Below are 20,818 nucleotides of genomic sequence, written 5' to 3'. Positions count from 1 at the left end.
AAGGAGGGACTCACAGTCCTCTGGCTATGAAAGAAGTATCTCGAATTTTGGTTTGGGCGGAATCCAGCTCCTGTCTAATCTCTGCGGTTCATATCCCAGGTGTAGACAATTGGGAAGCGGATTATCTCAGTCGCCAAACGTTGCATCCGGGCGAATGGTCTCTTCACCCAGAGGTATTTCTTCAGATTGTTCAAATGTGGGAACTTCCAGAAATAGATCTGATGGCGTCCCATCTAAACAAGAAACTTCCCAGGTATCTGTCCAGATCCCGGGATCCTCAGGTGGAGGCAGTGGATGCATTATCACTTCCTTGGAAGTATCATCCTGCCTATATCTTTCCGCCTCTAGTTCTTCTTCCAAGAGTAATCTCCAAGATTCTGAAGGAATGCTCGTTTGTTCTGCTGGTAGCTCCGGCATGGCCTCACAGGTTTTGGTATGCGGATCTTGTCCGGATGGCCTCTTGCCAACCGTGGACTCTTCCGTTAAGACCAGACCTTCTGTCACAAGGTCCTTTTTTCCATCAGGATCTGAAATCCTTAAATTTAAAGGTATGGAGATTGAACGCTTGATTCTTGGTCAAAGAGGTTTCTCTGACTCTGTGATTAATACTATGTTACAGGCTCGTAAATCTGTATCTCGAGAGATATATTATAGAGTCTGGAAGACTTATATTTCTTGGTGTCTTTCTCATCATTTTTCTTGGCATTCTTTTAGAATACCGAGAATTTTACAGTTTCTTCAGGATGGTTTAGATAAGGGTTTGTCCGCAAGTTCTTTGAAAGGACAAATCTCTGCTCTTTCTGTTCTTTTTCACAGAAAGATTGCTATTCTTCCTGATATTCATTGTTTTGTACAAGCTTTGGTTCGTATAAAACCTGTTATTAAGTCAATTTCTCCTCCTTGGAGTTTGAATTTGGTTCTGGGAGCTCTTCAAGCTCCTCCGTTTGAACCTATGCATTCATTGGACATTAAATTACTTTCTTGGAAAGTTTTGTTCCTTTTGGCCATCTCTTCTGCCAGAAGAGTTTCTGAATTATCTGCTCTTTCTTGTGAGTCTCCTTTTCTGATTTTTCATCAGGATAAGGCGGTGTTGCGAACTTCTTTTGAATTTTTACCTAAAGTTGTGAATTCCAACAACATTAGTAGAGAAATTGTGGTTCCTTCATTATGTCCTAATCCTAAGAATTCTAAGGAGAAATCGTTGCATTCTTTGGATGTTGTTAGAGCTTTGAAATATTATGTTGAAGCGACAAAATCTTTCCGTAAGACTTCTAGTTTATTTGTTATCTTTTCCGGTTCTAGAAAAGGCCAGAAAGCTTCTGCCATTTCTTTGGCATCTTGGTTGAAATCTTTAATTCATCTTGCCTATGTTGAGTCGGGTAAAACTCCGCCTCAAAGAATTACAGCTCATTCTACTAGGTCAGTTTCTACTTCCTGGGCGTTTAGGAATGAAGCTTCGGTTGACCAGATTTGCAAAGCAGCAACTTGGTCCTCTTTGCATACTTTTACTAAATTCTACCATTTTGATGTATTTTCTTCTTCTGAAGCAGTTTTTGGTAGAAAAGTACTTCAGGCAGCGGTTTTAGTTTGAATCTTCTGCTTATGTTTTTCGTTAAACTTTATTTTTGGGTGTGGATTATTTTCAGCAGGAATTGGCTGTCTTTATTTTATCCCTCCCTCTCTAGTGACTCTTGTGTGGAAAGATCCACATCTTGGGTAGTCATTATCCCATACGTCACTAGCTCATGGACTCTTGCTAATTACATGAAAGAAAACATAATTTATGTAAGAACTTACCTGATAAATTCATTTCTTTCATATTAGCAAGAGTCCATGAGGCCCGCCCTTTTTTTGTGGTGGTTATGATTTTTGTATAAAGCACAATTATTCCAATTCCTTATTTTATATGCTTTCGCACTTTTTTATCACCCCACTTCTTGGCTATTCGTTAAACTGAATTGTGGGTGTGGTGAGGGGTGTATTTATAGGCATTTTGAGGTTTGGGAAACTTTGCCCCTCCTGGTAGGAATGTATATCCCATACGTCACTAGCTCATGGACTCTTGCTAATATGAAAGAAATGAATTTATCAGGTAAGTTCTTACATAAATTATGTTATTTTGAGTCACTTTTATTGTTCATTATTTTTGTAAGAAACACACATGATTGCTATTGGGTGTTCTCTAGAAGTAGATTAGAAATCAAAACAGTAATGTATAAATAAGTTTAAAAATAAATAAAATCTTATTTAAGTTCTGTATTATATTATATATATTTTTCATTTTAGAAATTCCACAACTGAAGAAAACATTTTAATAACTAACTGGAGAAATGACACCAACTTGAAGAAAATGGAGAGACTAGAGAGGGAATTTATAAAGAACTTTCAGGTAAGAGTATTCTAACTTTTTTTTCCATAAAAAGTGTGCTCTGTTATCCCTGGAGAGGCCAGAATGCAAAATTTGTAACCTAGGTTTTTAAACCACTGCAGAGTGCATAAACTAGGTATTTCTCCTACATTGGTGTATCCGGTCCACGGCTTCATCCTTACTTGTGGGATATTCTCTATCCCTACAGGAAGTGGCAAAGAGAGCACACAGCAAGAGCTGTCCATATAGCTCCCCTCAGGCTCCGCCCCCCCAGTCATTCTCTTTGCCGCTCTGAACAAGTAGCATCTCCACGGGGGTGGTAAAGAGTATGTGGTGTTAGTTGTAGTTTTTATTTCTTCTATAAAGAGTTTGTTATTTTTAAATAGTGCCGGCTTGTACTATTTACTCTACAACAGAAAATGATGAAGATTTCTGTTGAAGAGGAGTATGATTTTAGCACCAGTAACTAAAATCCATTGCTGTTACCACGCAGGACTGTTGAAACCAGATAACTTCAGTTGGGGGGAACAGTTTGCAGGCTTATCTGCTTCAGGTATGATCAGTCATTTTTCTAACAAGACCAAGTAATACTAGAAGACTGTCAGATATCCCTTCTGGGATAGGTAAGCCATTTTCTTAGACTCTGTAACAGAATTAAGGCTTATAACTAGGGCTCTATGCTGGTTGACACTATTGTGGGCTAAGTCGAATACTTTTTGCATTGATTGTTTTATGTGTAAAGTGTTTTTTCAAACTAGGAAACACTTATGGGGATTTATTTTACGCCTGGCAGTTGTTTAAACACCTATTCTAGTCAGAAAGGCCCCTTCACTCTGGAATGCAGAGGAAGGAAGCCTCATTTTCGCGCCTCAATTGCGCAGTTACTTTTCCCTAGGCAGCTCACGCAGCTTCACGTGGGGAGTCTAGAAGCTTCAGAAAAGACTTCAGGGAGGCTTATTTCTTGCTTGAATAACCCCTAAGGAAGGTAAACGCCACAGTAGTCTGTGGCATGGGACTGTAGCTTTTTTTAACCGGTTAATTGCTGTTATAGCTCCGATTTGGGCATTTAAGGGTTAATTTGTTTGAAAATTGGTGTGCAATCTTTTCAAAGCTTTAAGACACTGTGGTGAAAATTTCATAAAGATTGGATGTTTCTTTGAAATATTTCTGATGTTTCAATAATAAAGTGTGCACTTTTATTATTTAAAGAGACAGTTTTGTCAAATATAATATTTATTGCATTAAAGTTCTGCCTAAGTCTGTCTAACATGTCTGAGCCTTCAGATAGCCTATGTTCTGTGTGTTTAGAGGCCAAGGTGGTTCCCCCATTAAACTTATGTGTGAAGTGTGCCATAGCGTCCAAACAGATTAAGGACAGTACTGTCACATTTAAAAATGTAGCCCAAGATGATTCTTTAACTGAAGCTAGTGGGGATAGCTCGCTATCCTCTCCTTCTGTGTCAACACCAGCTTTGCCCACGCAAGCGATACCTAATACATCTAGCGCTCCAATGGCTGTTACTATGCAGCAATTAGCAGCAGTAATGGATAATTCTCTAGCAGCTTTTTATCCAAACTGCCAGCTTTTCCTAGAAAGCGTGATTGCTCAGTTTTAAATACAGAAAATGAGCAAGCAGACGCAGAGGATAATTTATCTTTTGTGCCCTCACATCAATCTGAGTTGGCGGTGAGGGAGGGCCTGTCTGAAGGGGAAATTTCTGACACAGGAAAAGTTTGTTATTTATTTTCTGTAGCCTGATACCATAGCATTTAAATTCAAGCTAGAACATCTCCGCGCCCTACTTAAGGAGGTCCTAGCTACACTTGATGATTGTGACCCTTTGGTGATTCCAGAGAAATTGTGCAAAATGGACAAGTTTTTAGAGGTCCCAGTGCACACTGATGCGTTTCCGATATACCCAAGAGGGTGGCGGATATAGTGAATAAGGAGTGGGAGAAGCCAGGTGTGCCTTTTGTTCCCCTTCCTATATTTAAGAAAATGTTCCCCATTCCCCCAGAAGGGACGCGTGGCAGACGGTCCCTAAAGTAGAAGGGGCAGTTTCAATGCTAGCTAAGTGCACGACTATACCAATAGAAGACAGTTGCGCTTTCAAAGATCCTATGGATAAAAAATTAGAAGGGTTGCTTAAGAAAATTTTTGTTCAGCAAGGTTTCCTTCTTCAACCAATTTCTTGCATTATTCCTGTCACCACGGCAGTGTCTTTTTGGTTTGACGAACTAGAAAATTCGCTCCAGAAGGAGACTCCTTATGATGAAGTCATGGACAGAATTCACGCATTGAAGTTGGCTAATTCCTTTATATTAGATGCCGCTTTTCAATTAGCTAAATTAGTGGCAAAAAATTCGGGTTTTGCAATCGTGGCGCGCAGAGTGCTTTGGCTAAAATCTTGGTCGGCGGACGTGTCGTCCAAAACAAAATTGCTTAATATTCCTTTCAAGGGTAAGACCCTATTCAGGCCAGAGTTGAAAGAGATTATTTCGGACATCACTGGGGGAAAGGGCCATGCCCTTCCACAGGATAGACCTTTCAAAGCTAAAAATAAGTCTAATTTTCGTTCCTTTTGCAATTTCAGGAACGGACCGGCTCCTAGCTCTACAGCCTCTAGACAAGAGGGTAACACATCCCAGCCCAAACCAGCATGGAAACCATTGCAAGGCTGGAACAAGGGGAAACAGGCCAAAAAGCCTGCTGCTGCTACCAAGACAGCATGAAGGGATAGCCCCCGATCCGGGACCGGATCTGGTAGGGGGCAGACTTTCTCTCTTTGCTCAGGCTTGGGCAAGAGATGTTCCAGACCCCTGGGCTCTGGAAATTGTCTCTCAGGGGTATCTCCTAGAATTCAAGGACCTTCCTCCAAGGGGAAGGTTTCACATGTCTCGCTTGTCTTTAGACCAGATAAAGAGATGGGCATTCTTACATTGCGTAGAAGATCTTTCAAAGATGGGAGTGATACACCCAGTTCCAACAGCAGAACAAGGACTGGGTTTTTACTCCAACCTGTTTGTAGTTCCCAAAAAAGAGGGAATGTTCAGACCAATTCTGGATTTAAAGATCCTAAACAAATTCCTCAGAGTTCCATCATTCAAAATGGAAACCATTCGGACAATTTTACCAATGATCCAGGAGGGTCAATACATGACTACAGTGGACTTAAAGGATGCGTATCTGCATATTCCTATCCACAAGGATCACCATCAGTTCCTAAGGTTCGCCTTTCTGGACAAACATTATCAGTTTGTGGCTCTTCCCTTCGGATTGGCCACTGCTCCCAGAATTTTCACAAAGGTGCTGGGGTCCCTTCTATCAGTGCTAAGGCCAAGGGGCATTGCAGTAGCACCTTATCTAGACGACATCTTGATTCAAGCGTCGTCCTTTCACAAAGCAAAGGCTCACACGGATATTGTTCTAGCCTTTCTCAGGTCTCACGGGTGGAAGGTGAACATAGAAAAGAGTTCACTGTCCCTGTTCACAAGGGTTCCCTTCCTGGGAACAATAATAGACTCGGTAGAAATGAAGATCTTTCTGACGGAGGTCAGGAAGTTAAAACTTTTAAACACTTGTCAAGTTCTTCAATCCATTCCTCAACCCTCCATAGCTCAGTGCATGGAGGTAATAGGACTAATGGTTGCGGCAATGGACGTGGTTCCCTTTGCTCGAATTCATTTAAGACCACTGCAACTGTGCATGCTCAAACAGTGGAATGGGGATTATGCGGATTTGTCTCCCCAGATACAAATGGACCAGAAAACCAGAGACTCACTCCTCTGGTGGTTGTCTCAGGATCACCTGTCTCAGGGAATGAGTTTCCGCAGACCAGAGTGGATCATTGTCACGACCGACGCCAGCCTTTTAGGCTGGGGTGCGGTCTGGGAGTCCCTGAAAGCTCAGGGCCTTTGGTCTCGGGAAGAATCTCTTCTCCCGATAAACATTTTGGAATTGAGAGCGATATTCAATGCGCTCCAGGCATGGCCTCAACTAGCGGAGGCCAAATTCATCAGATTTCAGTCGGACAACATGACGACTGTAGCGTACATCAATCATCAGGGAGGAACAAAGAGTTCCCTGGCGATGAGGGAGGTATCCAAGATCATCAAATGGGCAGAGGATCACTCCTGCCATCTATCAGCAATTCACATCCCAGGAGTGGACAACTTTGAAGTGGATTATCTGAGTCGTCAGACTTTCCATCCGGGGGAGTGGGAACTTCACCCGGAGGTTTTTGCCCAGTTAACTCAACTATGGGGCCTTCCAGATCTGGATCTAATGGCGTCACATCAGAACTCCAAGGTTCCACATTACGGGTCCAGGTCCAGGGATCCCAAGGCGACATTGGTAGATGCCTTAGTGGCGCCTTGGTCGTTCAATCTGGCTTATGTCTTTCCACCGTTTCCTCTTCTCCCCAGGCTAATAGCCAGGATCAAACAGGAGAAGGCTTCGGTAATTCTAATAGCCCCTGCGTGGCCACGCAGGACTTGGTATGCAGACCTGGTGAATATGTCATCGGCTCCACCATGGAAGCTACCTTTAAGACAGGACCTTTTAGTCCAAGGTCCATTCGAACATCCAAACCTAGTTTCTCTGCAGCTGACTGCTTGGAGATTGAACGCTTGATTCTAGCTAAGCGTGGGTTCTCGGAATCTGTTAGATACTCTGGTTCAGGCAAGAAAGCATGTAACCAGGAAAATTTACCATAAGATATGGCAGAAATATCTTTGTTGGTGTGAATCCAAGGGTTACTCGTGGAGTAAAATTAGGATTCCCAGGATATTGTCTCTTCCCCAAGAAGGATTGGAGAAAGGATTGTCAGCCAGTTCCTTAAAGGGACAGATATCTGCTTTGTCTATTCTGTTACACAAGCGTCTGGCAGAAGTACCAGATGTTCAAGCGTTTGTACAGGCTTTAGTCAGGATCAAACCTGTTTACAGACCGGTGGCTCCTGCATGGAGTCTAAATTTAGTTATTTCAGTTCTTCAAGGGGTTCCGTTTGAACCTCTACATTCCATAGATATTAAGTTATTATCTTGGAAAGTTTTGTTTTTGGTTGCTATTTCTTCTGCTAGAAGAGTTTCTAAATTGTCTGCTTTGCAGTGTAATTCACCCTATCTGGTGTTTCATACAGATAAGGTCGTTTTACGTACCAAACCTGGTTTTCTTCCAAAGGTGGTTTCCAATAGGAATATTAACCAGGAAATAGTTGTTCCTTCTCTGTGTCCTAATCCAGTTTCAAAAATGGAACGTCTGTTACACAATCTAGATGTGGTTCGTGCTTTAAAATTCTATCTAGAAGCAACAAAAGATTTCAGACAAACATCATCCTTGTTTGTCGTTTATTCTGGTAAGAGGAGAGGTCAGAAAGCAACTGCTACCTCTCTTTCCTTCTGGCTGAAAAGAATCATCCGATTGGCTTATGAGACTGCTGGACGGCAGCCTCCTGAACGAATTACAGCTCACTCTACTAGAGCTGTGGCTTCCACATGGGCTTTCAAGAACGAGGCTTCTGTTGAACAGATCTGTAAGGCAGCGACGTGGTCTTCACTGCATACATTTGCCAAATTTTAAAAATTCGATACTTATGCTTCTTCGGGGGTTATTTTTGGGAGAAAGGTTTTACAAGCAGTGGTGCCTTCCGGTTAGGTTACCTGACTTGTTCCCTCCCTTCATCCGTGTCCTTAAGCTTTGGTATTGGTTCCCACAAGTAAGGATGAAGCTGTGGACCGGATATACCAATGTAGGAGAAAACAGAATTTATGTTTACCTGATAAATTTCTTTCTCCTACGGTGTATCCGGTCCACGGCCCGCCCTGGCATTTAGTCAGGTTTAAATTTTTGTAAACTACAGTCACCACTGCACCCTATGGTTCTCCTTTTTCTCCTAACCGTCGGTCGAATGACTGGGGGGGCGGAGCCTGAGGGGAGCTATATGGACAGCTCTTGCTGTGTGCTCTCTTTGCCACTTCCTGTAGGGATAGAGAATATCCCACAAGTAAGGATGAAGCTGTGGACCGGATGCACCGTAGGAGAAAGAAATTTATCAGGTAAACATAAATTCTGTTTTTATTTGCAGAATTTGCTATTTGCCCCCTCTAGGGAGGGAAAAGCACAATTGTATACAAAAGCAAGGTGCTTAATGTTTAACACTGGAAGAGAAATGAAAAAATATAAAACTGCCAACATTTTAAGTATTATTGCATAGGGGTAAATTTTTAATGTACTAAAACAATTCAATTCCATGTCAGTGTGAAAGTGTAACTATATATACACTGTAAAAAAATCCTGTTGTTTTTACAGAAAAAAAACTGGCAGCTGTGGTTGCCAGAATAATTCTGTAAAAATTACATTACAGTTTAAAACTGTAAAGTTGTTTACATTTTTAAACTGTACATTTCACAGTTTAAAACTTTAGTAATTTACAAAAAAAATACATTTTAATCTGGTAAATCCAACATCTTTTTTCTGTTGTTTGTACAAAAAAATGGCTGCCCTGATTGCCAGAATAATTCTGTAAAAATACATAAAAAATCTAAACAACTTTACAGTTTTAAACTGTACTGTAAACAGACACCATTCCTTCCCCTGTATCTCAGTCGGCATTAAGTAGAATGCAGAAAGTGCAGACTGCATGTGCACACAAGCTCCATCAGAGGGGAATCTTCTGATGGCGCTTGCGTATCAGGGAGGTGCACATGCATGGTGTGCACTTTATGCATTCCTGGAATGTGACTGAGAAGCAGGGGGAGGAACCGGTGGCAGGTAAGTGTATGCTTAAAAATTATTTTATTTTATTTTTTTCATTTTAATAATCAGATGTCTCATTCAGTTATTAAACTACTGAATGAGACAGTTGTCTCAATTGGTGTTTTTAAGTGATGCATGTCCCTTTAAAGAAAAATAGAGAAAGAAAGGGCAATAAAGAGGAAAAGACTTTTCTCCAAAAGTTGTCAGAGAACAATTAAGAGGTTATATTTTTATGACTAAAAGTTAGAATTTTTAACACTCTTAAAGGATTACTGCATTTCCTTATTGGAATAAATTGTACAAATGTATCTTCAAACAAGCTCTTCAAATTGACGTACAGGAATGCAAATCATGAAATATAAGAGCAATAAAACTCTGACAATTTTGTCTAAAACTTTTATTGGTTCTTCAGCTTGAAGAAGTAGGCAGCTAATGAGCTGAAACAAATCTTCAAACTATGAGTGTGGCACATGTCGAATCTTACTGACTTAAGTCCATATTCACAGAAAGCAAGGGAGGAACCGCACTCTTCCACTACCCTCCAAGGTGCATCCAAGTCCAGGACTGGCAGGGTCCCCAAATATCAATAGCAAAATAGAAAGATGTAGGTAAGATAGGCAGATTTATTTGGACAAATACAGAGCAACGTTTCAACTCCCAATGGAAAAAAATTCTATTGAGAGTCAAAACAATGCTACTTGTTTGTCAAAATAAATCTGCCTATCTTACCTACATAGAATGCCTGGATCATTCTATTTTGCTATTAAGTTCATAGTCAGACATCACGCCACAAACTCTAGGGTTGACATGATGACAGGATTTGTTTGTCTTCTCTACTTTTGTGCCCTTCTCTGGGTTGATGGAAAAAAAACACATTGGGAAATAGAAGAAAACAGGTGACTTTATTAATAATAAAATAGCTTCATTAACAACAACAAAAAACTTCACAGAACCCCTCAACGTCTCAAGTGTTTTGCTGGGAAAAAGAAAAGGTCGTCAATTTTAGCAAACTAACACAATTTTGTGTTTTATAAGTTTTACCTTACATGGATGATCACAAAATCCACTGCTCCACAAATGGTGAAAAAGTTAAGCAGTAAGAAACCTACCAGACTAATGAATTAACCCTCAGTCAGTCAGCATTATTATTATGACTACAAATTATGTCCTTACTCCAGTAACTGTGGAACTATACAGCTATAAACAAGGCAGACAGAAATAGTGGTTTTGTCTTTGAAAAGACTGAATTTATTGCTGTGATAGCTCTTGTAGAAACTGTAAATACTAAAAGAATAGAATGGAATTACAATAAGCACACGTGCAGTATGGTGCAGCAACTTTATGCTACATAAGTCAGACATAAGAAAAAAAATAGGCCGGAATGCAGGATAATCAATGTAAATAGAATGAAAGACAGTATTAGCAAGTAATCTACTGCTTACAGTTATTAGATTATGCAAAGAGCAGGAGCTGAAGAGCTATGAATAAGATGGATGATAGGAAACACTGACTTGAGCCCTACAGGAAGCTGATTGTACTTCCTGCTCTGTCACTTCCTTTCAGGGTCGGCTCCAAGGGGGGCATTGGGGGGCAATGCCCACCCAAATGGAATGCTGAGCCCCCTCAAAACACAGGATTTATTTAAATTATTTTTTTTAACTTGATTTTTTTTTTTTTTTTTTGCCCCGCGACTTTTCTGGGGGCGGGGCTTGTGCACGCTCAAATGTGCACACAGTCCAGTGCAGTGGAAGGCTGGAGCAGGGCCTTTTTGCCCGGAAGTTTTTTTCAGACACTGACAGGAGACAGTTAATAACAGTTAGTGCGGGAGGAAGTAGTTTTCTTTTCCCGTGCCTGTACACAACTTGGCTGTCTCTGACACTGTTTGACAGTGATTCAGTCAGTGTGAGGGTGTTGCTCACTTGCAGCTGCAGCCACTGTCAGAGCAGGGAGAGGCGAGCTTTTGGTCCCAGCGGTCCGGACAGGTGAGTGACAGCATAATGATCATTCCGGACCTGAGTCACAGTCCTGCAGCTGAACCTTTATCCCCACAAATCTTGATCTGCACAGACATCACATCAGGAATGGTAAGTCCCTCCGCCTGCAAAACGGTCCTCTTTCTGCCCTGTCTGTGCTGGGGGATCAGAAGTAACTTCAGTTAAAGTCGCTCAATCGATTTTTGTAGTAACAGCAGCAACATATAAACACTGAACAGGGACACTGGACACAGCTAGTAAAACGTACAAGACATAATGTATTATGGGGCACTAGGACAATACAATATATAGATTTACATACGTATGTTTTTCTTGTATAGAGAATACAATGGCTGGGTTATGTATGTCAGGGGTTGATAAACTTTAGAGCCAAACTAAATAAGGAGTAGGCTTGCAAACGTTTTATAGTAGTCACGGATTGCTGGATATATATTTCTTGATTCAGGAGGTTAAAAGGAATATATGAGATGCAGGGGGTGCAAATTTGCTGATATATATATATATATATATATATATATATATATATATATATATATATATCACATTTTATTGCAGGCTATAATGAGGATGTAGAGGGAGGTGGGTGGAGTAAGGGCGCCATGTAGCTTGTTAGGAGCCTTGTTGCAATTGACAACAGATGGAGGCAGCTTGTCATGGTGGTCAGAGCAGGAGAGGTATCTGGTGAGAAGGAAAACGTTTACTAAACTGTATTATCATCACACCCTGCCGATAACCTCTACTGTGCAGCACTGCATTACTTTGTTTTGAGAAGGGGAAAAAAAGCTTTACAACAGCTGCTGTACGGGGAAGAATAGTCCTGGTTCACACATGACTGCACAAGGGATCATCTGAATATTTACAACTACTTCCGAGTCACTTTTATTGTGTAGGCAGTTGTGAAGTGAAGCAGAAGTTGTTTTTAATGTTCAGATGATCCCTTGTGCAGTCATGTGTGAACCAGGATAGTTCTTCATGATATGGTAGCTATTGTAAAAAAAATTTTTTCCAAAACAAAGTAAGTAATAAAGTTCTGCATCATAGAGGTTATCTGAAGCAGGGAAGTTTCTAATGATAGAGGTGTACTAGTAAAAGTCCATGCTGTATTTTTAAGATACAAAAGTTATGGTCCCTAAGCAATTAACTTGTGTGTGCAGCAAGATCATGTGTGTGATCACTTTTAAGTTAGGCTGCAAAAGCAACTTATTTGGAATTGTTTACTCTTGTAGATACAAATGCACAGGCATATATGTAGTTACCTACATCTGTTTTACAATCATGTACAGTAAGGGAACTATACTATGGGAGCACATACAGTACATATTCTATATAACTGTACAGTATGTGCTCCCATTTGCTGGTCATCTGCAGTTAGGGTTGCCACCTGTCCCTTAAAATACAGAACACTTATAAGTTACACATGCTGCAGGGTGGGATATGAATAGCGCTGTCCAGAAACACAATACATGTTCCTCCCTGCACACCCTGCAGCATGTGTAACTCATAAGTATCCAGGAAAACATGGCTGAGGTGGCAACCCTATCTGCAGTGTCTAGATAGAAGTGAAGCTTGAATTATTGCACACAGATTTATCTATTCTCCAGCGCATAATATTATATGACATTATATTGTCACTTGATTTGAGTGTGTGATAAGTCTTCTCTGTGCCGCAGTACAAGTGTGAGTGAAATTAACTACTGTCATTTGTGCGAATATAGGAGTGAACAATGTAATATGTCACAATGTGTGTGTAAGAGACAGACTATAGGCATGTTTGTGTGTTGATGAGAATGAGTATAGTCAAATTAAATTCATCAATTTAAAATATGAACCTACCTTCCCAATTATATCTTATCATTAATGAAAGTTAATATCGGGTCTTTTAAATGGGTGGGATGCAATGAAGTACTAGATAAATATTGAAAACCTATAGGAAAGAAAAGCATTTTCTTAATAACAATAGTTAAAAGGACACAAAACCCACATTTTTTCTTTTGTGATAGAAGTTATGATATTAAACAACTTCCAATTTACTTCTATTATCTAATTTGCTTCATTCTTTAAATATCCATTGTTGAAGAAATAGCAATGCACATGGGTAAGCCAATCATTCGAGGCATCTATGTGCAGCAACCAATCAGCAGCTACGGAGCCTATCTAGATATGCTTTTCAGCAAAGTATATCAAGAGAATAAAGCAAATTAGATAATAGAAGTGCCCCCTCGTGAAAAAAAATGCCCCCCCATTTAATTAGTTCTGGAGCCGACCCTGCTTCCTTTATGGAAGGCTGCATTTATAACAAAAAAACACTACATCTTTTAAATAGTTCATATGCAATGTATTTTTGTTTTAAAAGTGACCTACTTCTATTATAGTTTACTAATATATTATTAGGCCTCTTCAATTCTAAACAGACACGACTGGATTTTGAAACCCTTCCTATTAACATAATTATACTGTACTTTTACACATTCTTTATCTGTAAAATATAACATAAATTTCTGTATACATATGAAAATCTGCCTAATAAAAACATTATTTTAACACTGTCAGCTTGTAATGTTTACTGTATTGTTTTGATTTAGGTATTACACTGTTTTCTCTGTTTAAACTACTGTATTCTGTAAATTCTTCAAATAAATATGATTATTTTAACATATTCTTACTGTAAAATTAACAGTTGTGTTTGGTTCTGGATTTACATTTTTTTTAGTATTTTCAGAATATTTCTGTAAATTTAACACAATTTTATTGTTTTTTAATTTACACAATTTTGATGTCATGATTTTACAGCATTTTACAGTTAATTTCACAGACATTTTTACAGTATATATATATATATATATATATACATATAAATTTATTTCTATACTTGAAAAACATCCACGTTTCATAATTAAGGAACAAATTAAATGATTTGTAATGAATTATCCCTAGAATAAGGTCATACAATAATACTAGATAACTGTAAGACAGATGCCCATAAACAGAATTAATGTTTTTAGTCTTTGTGCAGTGTTCTGCCTAGGTACTAACATGTGCTAATGTTGTACCACATTATTTCTTGTTTTCCACTTATCTCTTCTCTGTACCCGCTTCTTTCCAGATTAATCCTTCCTCTCTTCTCACTCTCTGTCTGGAGCCATCCCATCCTAACCTATCAATGTGCCACTCCTTCTTCATTGTGAGATTTATCGCCCTCTCTCCAACTTTTTTTTATACATCCTATCCTCTCTCAACTTAGCAAACCCTACTTTGCATTTATATATATATATATATATATATATATATATATATATATATATATATATATATCTTTATTTCTCCCATTTGAGTCACACAACTCCAATCTGCCCCATCTTCTGCAATTTGTTTTTTCATCTCCTCTGGTTTTCTCTATGCAGTTTGAGCTATTTATTGTTACTGAACATTTTTCTACCCTTTGTTTCCTTCTGTGGAAACAATTATAAATAATTGTTAATAATTGTTCATTTGTATTATTTAAAAATATAAGTTTTATTTTCTAGAATTGAGAAGTCCATGTTTTGTACTCAAGATCTAGTGATTTTTTTTTGTGGAAAAAGATAATCTTCAACCGTGAATATTGGTAGCTCTTAAGGGATGGATTTAAAAGACATAAGCACTAAATAAATTTGTAACACTAAATAATGCTATACATATTGATGTGTTACAGTAACAGTGAACAAAATAAATAATACAATTGTATTGCATTGTTGTTTTACTTTGCATTTTTAAAATTATGTATTACAATCTAAATATGTTTCATGTCCCTTTAAGGATTTCACTCTAAAACATTTCTTTTATTCTTTAAGGTGAAATACAATTTTACAGATATACACACAATATAAGATATTATTTCTTTCTATTCCATAGTATACTGGAGAAATTAAAGTGATAACAAGAACGATGGTTGACCCCAATGCTTTTCTGCGGAAACCAGGAGGGAAAGATCTTCCCTACACAAGAGGAGAAATCTTGGATGTAATAGAGCTGACAAGTCCAGACAAAGTTTTATGCCGCAACTTTGAAGGGAAATGTAAGTCTATTATGGGTTTGTACTAGGTCATAATAACTATTTTATAATAATATGTCTTACAATTAATTAATCTGAAGAGATTGTAGGTTTATAATGATGAAAAAAAACAAATCACATATCAAATAATCATTCTAATTGATCTACACATTCACAAAGAAACATAGATTTTGACAGAAGATAAGACCCATAGGGTCAACAAGTGTGCCCAAATTTCCTTTAAAGTGCTTGTTTACTTAGTTCATAGGATAGCTTTATGCTTATCCCAGGCATTCTTGAACTACCCCCTAGTGTTTGCCTTTATCACCTCTAACGGAAGTTTATTCTATGAATCAGTCACCCTTTCTGTAAAGAAGTGCAAATTACTCCTGAACCCACTACCCTTCAATTTGAGATTATGACCCCTTTTTTGGTGTTGCTATTTGTGAAAGTTCCTATCATATCACCTCTTTCCCTTCTCTCCTCTAAGCTATACATACAATATTGATGTCATTAGTTCTTTGTAAATTAATTTTTTTAGACCACATACCATTTTAGTAGCCCCCCTTTTTTAGCAGATTCCAGTTTATTTATATCCTTCTGCAGATATGGGGGCCTATTTATCAAAGTGTCAACTGAAAATACGTCGGAATTCTGCATCGTAATTGTTGTGAGATTGATCCAACCTAGTTACCAAAGCCTCAAGATAGGCAAATGTTGAAATTTTTGATGTAACATAGAATCCCGCAATCTCAATCTGACGCAGATCGATGCTTATGTCATTACAGATGTTCCAAATACACATTCGGCTCTATTTGAAACTTTTTCCAATTTATCAACTTCTGACAGGTACAGTTGTGGCTATTCGGACGCAGCGTACCTGGATTTCAATCCGCCACCCTTGAGGCCGCGGATGCCATAGAAATCAATGGGAGTATGAAAGCACTGAAAGCTTATGTTCGATGCTGCAATAGAATGAAGCATACCCCATTGATTTCTATGGTAGAAAAAAAAGTTACGTTTACACCTAACACCCTAACATAAACCCCGAGTCTAAACACTCCTAATCTGCCGCCCCCGACATCGCTGCCACCTACATAATGTTATTAACCCCTATTCCGCCGCTCCCCGATACCTCCGCCACTAAATAAACTTAATAACCCCTAAACCTCTGGCCTCCCACATCACCACCACTAACTAAACCTATTAACCCCTAAACCGTCAGACCCCACATCACAAAAAACTAAATTAAGCTATTAACCCCTAAACCTAACAACCCCTTAACTTTAAATTGAATTTACAACATCGCTATCTTCAAATAAATGAAAACTTACCTGTAGAATTAAAATAAACTAATTTTAAACTATTTATTAACCTACCCTAACTATTATACTACAATTAAATTAAACTACCAATTAAATAAACTAAATTACATATTAAAAAACCTAACCCTACTAAAATTATTTAAATATACAATTAAACATTATTACAAAGTCCTAAATTAAAAAAAAACACTAAGTTAACAAAAACCACCCACTAAATTACAAAAAATAACAAACAAAATTATGAAAAATATTTTTTTACACCTAATCAAAATAAAAAGACCCCCAAAATAAAAAAAACCCTTATCCTACAATAAACTACCAATGGCCCTTAAAAGGGCCTTTTGTGGGGCATTGCTCCAAAGATAACAGCTCTTTTACCTGGCAAAAAAAAATACAAACATCCCACAACAGTAAAACCCACCACCCAACCAACCCCCCCCCCCAATAAAAAAACTAAAATAACCTAAGCTACCAATTTCCCTGAAAATGGCATTTGTTTGGGCATTGCCCAGACCCTAATCTAAAAATAAAACCCACCCAAAAAACCCTTAAAAAAACCTAACACTAACCCCCGATGATCCACTTACAGTTCTCAAAGTCCCGCTTGAAGAATCCATCCAGCCGGTAAAGTCCTCATCCAGGTGACAAGAAGTCTTCATCCATGCGGCAAGAAGTCTTCATCCATGCGGCAAGAAGTCTTCATCCAGGCAGCCTCTTCTATCTTCATCCAGCCAATAGGAATTAGAGCTGCTAAAATCCTATTGGCTGTTCCAATCAGCCAATAGGATTGAGCTCTCATCCTATTGGTTGTACCAATAAGCCAATAGAATAAGAGCTCAATCCTATTGGCTGATTGGAACAGCCAATATGATGAGAGCTCAATCCTATTGGCTGATTGGAACAGCCAATAGGATTTTAGCAGCTCTAATTCCTATTGGCTGATTGATATCTTTCATCCAATAGGAATGCAAGGGACGCCATCTTGGAATGCGTCACTTGCATTGAAGAATCAGTGTACGGCAGAGACCGTATAAAGAGGATGCTCCGCACCGGATGTCTTCAGGATGGACCCGCTCTGCGCCGGCTGGAAGAAGATAGAAGTGGCCGTCTGGATGAAGACTTCTTGCCACATGGATGAAGACTTCTTGCCGCCTGGATGAAGACTTCACCGGCTGGATGGATCCTTCAAGCAGGACGTCAAGAACTATAAGTGGATCGTCGGGGGTTAGTGTTAGATTTTTTTTAAGGTTTTTTTGGGTGGGTTTTATTTTTAGATTAGGGTCTGGGCAGTAAAAGAGCTAAATGCCCTTTTAAGGGAAATTCCCATACATATGCCCTTTTCAGGGCAATGGGTAGCTTAGGATATTTTATATCGTTTTTTTTATTTGAGGGGTTAGTAGGGTGGTGGGTTTTACTGTTTGAGGGGTGTTTGTATTTTTTGCCAGGTAAAAAAGCTGTTATCTTTGGGGCAATGCCCCACAAAAGGCCCTTTTAAGGGCCATTGGTAGTTTATTGTAGGCTATGTTTTTTTGTTTTTCTTTTGGGGGAGCTTTTTTATTTTGATAGGGCTATTAAATTAGGTGCAAAAAAATATTTTTGATCATTTTGTTTGTTATTTTTCGTAAATTAGTTTTTTTTTTTTGTAATTTAGGACTTTGTAATAATGTTTAATTATATATTTAAATAATTTTAGAAGGGTTAGGTTTTTTAATATGTAATTTAGTTTATTTAATTGGTAGTTTAATTTAATGTAATTGTAGTATAATAGTTAGGGTAGGTTAATTAATAGTTTAAAATTAGTTAATTTTAATTCTACAGGTAAGTTTTAATTTATTTGAAGATAGGGATGTTGTAGTTTTAATTTAAAGTTAAGGGGTTGTTAGGTTTAGGGGTTAATAACATAATTTAGTTTTTTGCAATGTAGGGGGCTGACGGTTTAGGGGTTAATAGGTTTAGTTAGTGGTGGTGATGTGGGAGGCCAGAGGTTTAGGGGTTAATAAGTTTATTTAGTGGTGGCGGTGGCGGGGAGCGGCGGGATAGGGGTTAATAACTTTATTTATGTTGTGGTAGTGTCGGGAAGCGACGGGATAGGGGTTAATAAGTTTATTTAGGTTGTGGCAGTGTCGGGGAGCGGCGGGATATGGGTTAATAAGTTTATTTAGGCTGTGGCGGTGTCAGGGAGCGGCGGGATAGGGGTTAAACATTTTAATATAGTGGCGGCATTTAGTGAAATGGTATAAATAAAGTTGGAAAAAAGCCGAATAGACATGAGATCGATGACTGCTGTTAACAGCAGACCGTTGCTCATCGACCCGTACTTGGTGCGCATGTTTATGATGTCTTTTTTAATAAGGAGAGCATATTGAGATCCGCGGCCGTGATGTTTGGCGATGTTAGGCGAGCATATTGATGCCGGCGAATGCAACATAGTTGACGCTTTGATAAATATCCCCCATGGCCTCCAGAACTGTACTAAATATTCATAAGAACCTTATTTTTTGCTGCAAATAATGCTACCTATACAGCCACACATTCTACTGACCTTACTTGTTGCAATACTACATTGTTTACTAAATTTCAATTCATCTAAAATAATAATTCCCACCTATTGTTCCTCTTTTGTAACAGCCAGCAAAGTGTCATTAAGTCTGTTAATAACCTTTGAAATTTTCTTTCCTAAATGCAAAATTTTGAACTTGAATACTTTGCAGATAACACTGATAAATATGTTAAATAAAACAGGCCCAGAACTGACCCCAGTGAAAAAACACTAGTAACTGCCCCCTATAGGCTATAAAATGTAGCATCAATTTTGTCTTTAATGTGAAGAGATATTATTTTTTCTTAACATAGACCCTCCATCACCAGCTAGCAGAACACATCTAGTTAGCCAATCACAAGAGACAAATGTGTGCAGGCACCAATCAGCAGCTACTTCCCACTAGTGTAAAATATGTGCTGTATTCTTTTTCAACAAGGGATACTAAGAGGACAAAGCACATTTGAAAATAGAAGTGAATTTAAAATGACATGCTCTATTTGAATCATGCAAGTTTAATTTTGACATTCCTATCCCTTTAAATAATACATCACAGATTGAGTTGGACACTGACATGTTCTGATGGTTCAAACAATGTATTTTCTATCTCTTACAGTTGGATATGTGCCAAGAAAGGCTGTTCTTAAACTGTAAGTATTTTTCTTTGGTAGCTGCCAGTTATGCAAAGATAATAAGCCTAACGAGGTGGCTAGTATATATTCAATGTTATAAGAGAAAATACCATTAAAGTAGAAATGCAAATGAAATAGTAGCAATTCCACATATTAGAACATATTTTATATATAAAAAAAATTCTTAAATGAAATCAGTTTACCTATTAATAGAACATATACCTTTGCCCATTCCATGGAGAGATTGCTCACTGGTTTAGAAGCGCAACTTCCACAGTGCTATATATGGACGGACAAGGACACCCCATCAAACACACACTATGGGGCATATGTATCAAGATCCGTATGGAGCTTGATGCCCCGTGTTTCTGGCGAGTCTTCAGACTCGCCAGAAGCAGCAGTTATGAAGCAGTGGTCACAAAGACCGCTGCTCCATAACCTGTCAGCCTGCTCTGAGCAGGCGGGACAGACTTCGCCGGAAATCAACCTGATCGAGTACAATCGGGTTGATTGACACCCCCTGCTGGCGGCCTATTGGCCGCGAGTCTGCAGGGGGCGGCGTTGCACCAGCAGCTCTTGTGGGCTGCTGGTGCAATGCTGAATACGGCGAGCGTATTGCTCGCCGTATTCAGCGAGGTCTGGCGGACCTGATCCGCAGTGTCGGATCAGGTCCGCCAGCCCTTGATAAATAGGGGCCAAAAAGTAATTTTACTCTAACAAAAATCTTCATACATAATCCCACTAAACAAACAACACCTTCTCCCCATTTTTTTAAACAATAAACTTGAGGAAAAGGTTAATATCTCTACAGTATTTCTTTAAAGGGTAACAAGAGTATTTATTTCATTTTTTTGCTGCAGCTAAAATATTTTAAAAGTATTATAGTTTTTAATAACAAAGATGTTCTCTAACTGATAAAAAAGTTTTCAACCTATTAGGAATTTCAAGGTCAACTAATAAAGTTTAGCAGCCACTGAGCAATAAATCCTCAGGGACCAGCTGTACACAGGCATTCAAAATAAATAGCTTTAACATAACTTTTTTTCCCATGAAAAATATTTCATAAAATGTTTAAATAGTGCACTATCATATGCATGGTAGCTTGTTTTTTTTCTTTAAGTTTAATGCCATTTAAACAAAAGCTATTTTAATTTCTATGAAGCTATCTGAATG

At 38.6% G+C, this 20,818-nt stretch overlaps 1 protein-coding gene across 2 annotated transcripts in view; it reads left to right on the top strand.

Annotated features, from left to right (window-relative positions):
- The window catches only part of LOC128649624 (PML-RARA-regulated adapter molecule 1), a 348,542-nt gene that overhangs the window by 267,279 nt on the left and 60,445 nt on the right, over nt 1–20,818 (top strand). For both annotated transcript variants that reach the window (XM_053702989.1, XM_053702988.1), the window contains exons 6-8: nt 2,287–2,389; nt 15,011–15,173; nt 19,630–19,663. In XM_053702989.1, coding sequence (XP_053558964.1) covers nt 2,287–2,389; nt 15,011–15,173; nt 19,630–19,663 — 300 coding nt within the window. The remainder of the gene's footprint in view (nt 1–2,286; nt 2,390–15,010; nt 15,174–19,629; nt 19,664–20,818) is intronic.

Source organism: Bombina bombina, chromosome 2, assembly GCF_027579735.1.
Source record: "Bombina bombina isolate aBomBom1 chromosome 2, aBomBom1.pri, whole genome shotgun sequence".
Lineage (NCBI taxonomy): Eukaryota > Metazoa > Chordata > Amphibia > Anura > Bombinatoridae > Bombina > Bombina bombina.
Note: the sequence above shows the minus strand (reverse complement) of the source record. Positions and strands in the feature narration are given on the sequence as shown.